This window comes from Streptopelia decaocto (genome assembly GCF_964273445.1).
Source record: "Streptopelia decaocto genome assembly, chromosome: 7".
In the NCBI taxonomy this organism is placed as follows: domain Eukaryota; kingdom Metazoa; phylum Chordata; class Aves; order Columbiformes; family Columbidae; genus Streptopelia; species Streptopelia decaocto.
In genome coordinates, this window is record NC_138661.1 from 8,131,765 (window position 1) to 8,135,736 (window position 3,972).

A 3,972-nucleotide genomic window follows, 5' to 3' on the forward strand; every position below is an offset into this window, starting at 1 on the left:
CCTCTGCCATAGCGGGGCGGTGCGAAGCCGCCCTCGCTGCGGAGGGTTTTGCCTCACGGGGGTCGCGGCGGCGGGTTCGCCGTGACGAGACTGGGGGAGGCTGGAAGGAGAGGGGGCGGGGACGGGGGTTTGTGTGTGTGAGAGTTGAATTTCTGCCGCCTTGCGACCAAATAAGGGTAAATTCCCCGGCAGCTGGCGGCCGGCTGCGGGATGACACGCAGCGCCGGGCTGAACTTTCAGGAATCACAAACACTTGAGCCGCCCCGCTCCCCCTCCCGCCTCAACCCCCGCGCCCCTCAGGGGCAGACGGAACCGGGGGAGGAGGGAGGGGCGCGCGACCCAGCCCACCCCGCCGCGGCGAACCCCGCCCCGATCGGGGCTGCCCGATCGCCATTGGGTAACGCTGACGTCGATCCCCCAACGTCCACTGGAACTTTCCAGCAGTGTTTCGGGGAGGGGGCGGGACGAATGCGAAACGCGAGCGCTGATTGGGCGGGGGTGGTGGCGCAGATTGCAAGCCGAGACGGCTCGAGAAAAAGCCAGGAAGAAGTACGGCCTGGCCGCCGTGCAGAGGGGAGGGTTGGGCTTGACGGGTGGGTGCCACGCTTCTGATTGGCTAGGAACCTGGGGGCGGTTACTTCTCGGCGACTCACGGTCGCGATTGGTCAGTGGTTGGTAGGCGGGCGTCTAGATTGGCCAGCAGGGTTCTGGCAGGTTCCAGAAGACGGCTGAGCGGGCTATAAAGCGGGCGGGAGCGACGCGCTCCCGGCACATCGCGCCGCGGCGGGAGCGAGAGCGGGTGGCGGGACAGCGAGTGAGCAGCCGAGCAGAGAAAACCCGTCACCATGTCTGGCAAAGGGCCGGCGATCGGCATCGACCTGGGCACCACGTACTCCTGCGTGGGCGTCTTCCAGCATGGCAAAGTGGAGATCATCGCCAACGACCAGGGCAACCGCACCACACCCAGCTATGTGGCCTTCACTGATACCGAGCGCCTCATCGGGGACGCTGCCAAGAACCAGGTGGCGATGAACCCCACCAACACCATCTTTGATGCCAAGCGTCTCATTGGCCGCAAGTATGACGACCCCACGGTGCAGGCTGACATGAAGCATTGGCCCTTCCGCGTGGTCAACGAGGGCGGCAAGCCCAAGGTGCAGGTGGAGTACAAGGGCGAGATGAAGACCTTCTTCCCAGAGGAGATCAGCTCCATGGTGCTTACCAAGATGAAGGAGATTGCGGAGGCCTATCTGGGGCGCAAGGTACAGAATGCTGTCATCACAGTGCCTGCTTACTTCAATGACTCCCAGCGCCAGGCCACCAAAGATGCTGGCACCATCACTGGCCTTAATGTGATGCGTATTATCAACGAGCCCACAGCAGCTGCTATAGCCTATGGCTTGGACAAGAAAGGTACCCGGGCTGGTGAGAAGAATGTGCTCATCTTTGACTTGGGAGGGGGCACTTTTGATGTGTCCATCCTTACCATTGAGGATGGCATCTTTGAAGTGAAGTCCACAGCTGGTGACACCCATCTGGGTGGGGAGGACTTTGACAACCGCATGGTGAACCATTTTGTGGAAGAATTCAAGCGTAAGCACAAGCGTGACATTGCTGGCAACAAGCGAGCGGTGAGGCGGCTGCGTACGGCTTGTGAGAGGGCGAAGCGCACCCTCAGCTCTTCCACACAAGCTAGCATTGAGATTGACTCCCTCTACGAGGGCATTGACTTCTACACCTCCATTACTCGTGCCCGCTTTGAGGAGCTCAATGCCGATCTCTTCCGTGGCACCCTGGAGCCGGTGGAGAAGGCCCTGCGTGATGCCAAGCTAGACAAGGGCCAGATCCAGGAGATCGTGCTGGTGGGTGGCTCCACTCGTATCCCAAAGATCCAAAAACTGCTACAGGATTTCTTCAATGGTAAAGAGCTCAACAAGAGCATCAATCCCGATGAGGCTGTTGCTTATGGCGCTGCTGTACAAGCTGCTATCCTTATGGGAGACAAGTCTGAGAATGTGCAGGATCTGCTCCTGTTGGATGTCACCCCTCTTTCCCTGGGCATCGAGACAGCTGGGGGAGTGATGACAGCTCTCATCAAGCGCAACACCACCATTCCCACCAAACAAACCCAGACCTTCACCACCTACTCAGACAACCAGAGCAGCGTCCTGGTCCAGGTGTACGAGGGTGAGCGGGCTATGACAAAAGACAACAACTTGCTGGGCAAGTTCGACCTAACGGGCATCCCCCCAGCACCCCGTGGGGTCCCCCAGATCGAGGTCACTTTTGACATCGATGCCAATGGTATCCTGAATGTCAGCGCTGTGGACAAGAGCACGGGTAAGGAGAACAAGATCACCATCACCAATGACAAGGGTCGCCTTAGCAAGGATGACATTGACCGTATGGTGCAAGAAGCAGAGAAATACAAAGCAGAGGATGAAGCTAACAGAGATCGGGTGTCAGCCAAGAACTCCCTTGAGTCCTACACGTACAACATGAAGCAGACGGTGGAGGATGAAAAACTGAAGGGAAAGATCAGCGACCAGGACAAGCAGAAAGTGCTCGACAAGTGCCGGGAGGTGGTTTCTTGGCTTGATCGCAACCAGATGGCGGAGAAGGAAGAGTATGAGCACAAGCAGAAAGAGCTGGAGAAACTCTGCAACCCGATCGTCACAAAATTGTACCAGGGAGCTGGAGGGGCCGGGGCAGGTGGCTCTGGTGGCCCAACCATTGAAGAAGTAGATTAAAGAGGACTGAAGTACAGACTGGTTTATGGACAGTCACTCCATTCTTTGCTTTGTATTTTTTTTTTTTTCTAACGTTTAAGGAAAACGTCCTTGCCGATAACAGAGTTTATTCTGTTGGGTGTGTATAAAGGCAGATCTGTCAGCTTGGTTTTGATAAAAGGGAAAGCACGTCCTGCTTTATAAGGTTAGTAATAGACAAGTTTTGTTAATTCAGATACAGCTGTTTGTACTCTGGATGTTTGTCTCTATTCAAGTGTCTCTTCTAAAGTAACCACTTGACTGTTGCAGTTGACAAGTTTCAATTTATGCATGAAAATCTTTACAGATTAAAAAAATGCCACATTTGGCTTCTGGAAATTTTGGTAATAAATAAAACATTTAAAGCATAAACCTATCCTCCTCTCTGTGAAGGGGCAGTAGTGGGGTGGGGGTGGGGGGGTGGGGAATGAGGGAAACCTTTCTTGCACTGTCCGTGGCCCCCGAGCTCTGTCTTTTTTCCCCCTGAGGTGGGTGCCTGTGGCCGGTGGGCACAACCCCTGGCACGCTTGCTGGGGAAAAGTTTTCCTGAGCTGGTGGTGGTTGTTTTTGGGCAGGACCTGCTTTTTGCCCAAAACTCGTGGCTTGGGCTGTGGTGCCCAGCTCAGCCGCTCCGGCAGTGGAAATGTGTGTGGGGGGGTTTGTTGTGTTCACGTCACTGAAATAAAACAGTGGGGAAATGAGAACAACAAAAACAGTCCTTCTTGGCAGGCAGCTGGGCTCGATAAAATAGAGACTGGTTGTGGGCAGCTATATTAACTGCTGAGTTACTCTTGGGTTGCTAGTGCGCAAGCTGAGCTTTCAATATTTTACTGAATGTATTGGTTTTCCCCTCCTAAGAGATCAAAAGTACAGCTGCCAAGGTCCCTGAGAGCCGGGAGTGCTGAACGAGGAGCTGGGATGCTGAACTTGATAGAACAGGCAAAATTTGTAGCAGTTAAACTTCTCTGGTTTTACTACATACCGTCTCCAGAGCTCTTAATTTGTTTCGGAGGGCAAAAAAGAGCAGAGTTGAGAGTCTGAGGAGCTGCAGATTAATTAGCTCTAATGGAGGAGGCTGATGACATGCACATTTTGGACTGGCTTGTCCTTTAAGGGAAAAAACCGCAGAGCAGTGGGCAGCTGAAGGAACCATCCGCTGTGTTGTTGTTTGGTTGTTCGTTAGTGAGTGGGAGTGTTGGTGAGC

General features: G+C 54.6%; 1 protein-coding gene across 1 annotated transcript; it reads left to right on the forward strand.

Annotated features, from left to right (window-relative positions):
• Positions 1–691: 691 nt before the first annotated feature.
• Positions 692–3,140, forward strand: HSPA2 (heat shock protein family A (Hsp70) member 2). Its single transcript, XM_082058876.1, has one exon. The coding sequence runs from the start codon at positions 846–848 to the stop codon at positions 2,748–2,750; it is 1,905 nt and encodes a 634-aa protein (XP_081915002.1). The 5' UTR covers positions 692–845; the 3' UTR covers positions 2,751–3,140.
• The last annotated feature ends 832 nt before the right edge of the window (positions 3,141–3,972 follow it).

Bases quoted from the DNA above. Each gene is read 5' to 3' on its own strand.
- HSPA2 (XM_082058876.1), top strand. From the start codon at position 846: ATGTCTGGCAAAGGGCCGGCGATCGGCATCGACCTGGGCACCACGTAC.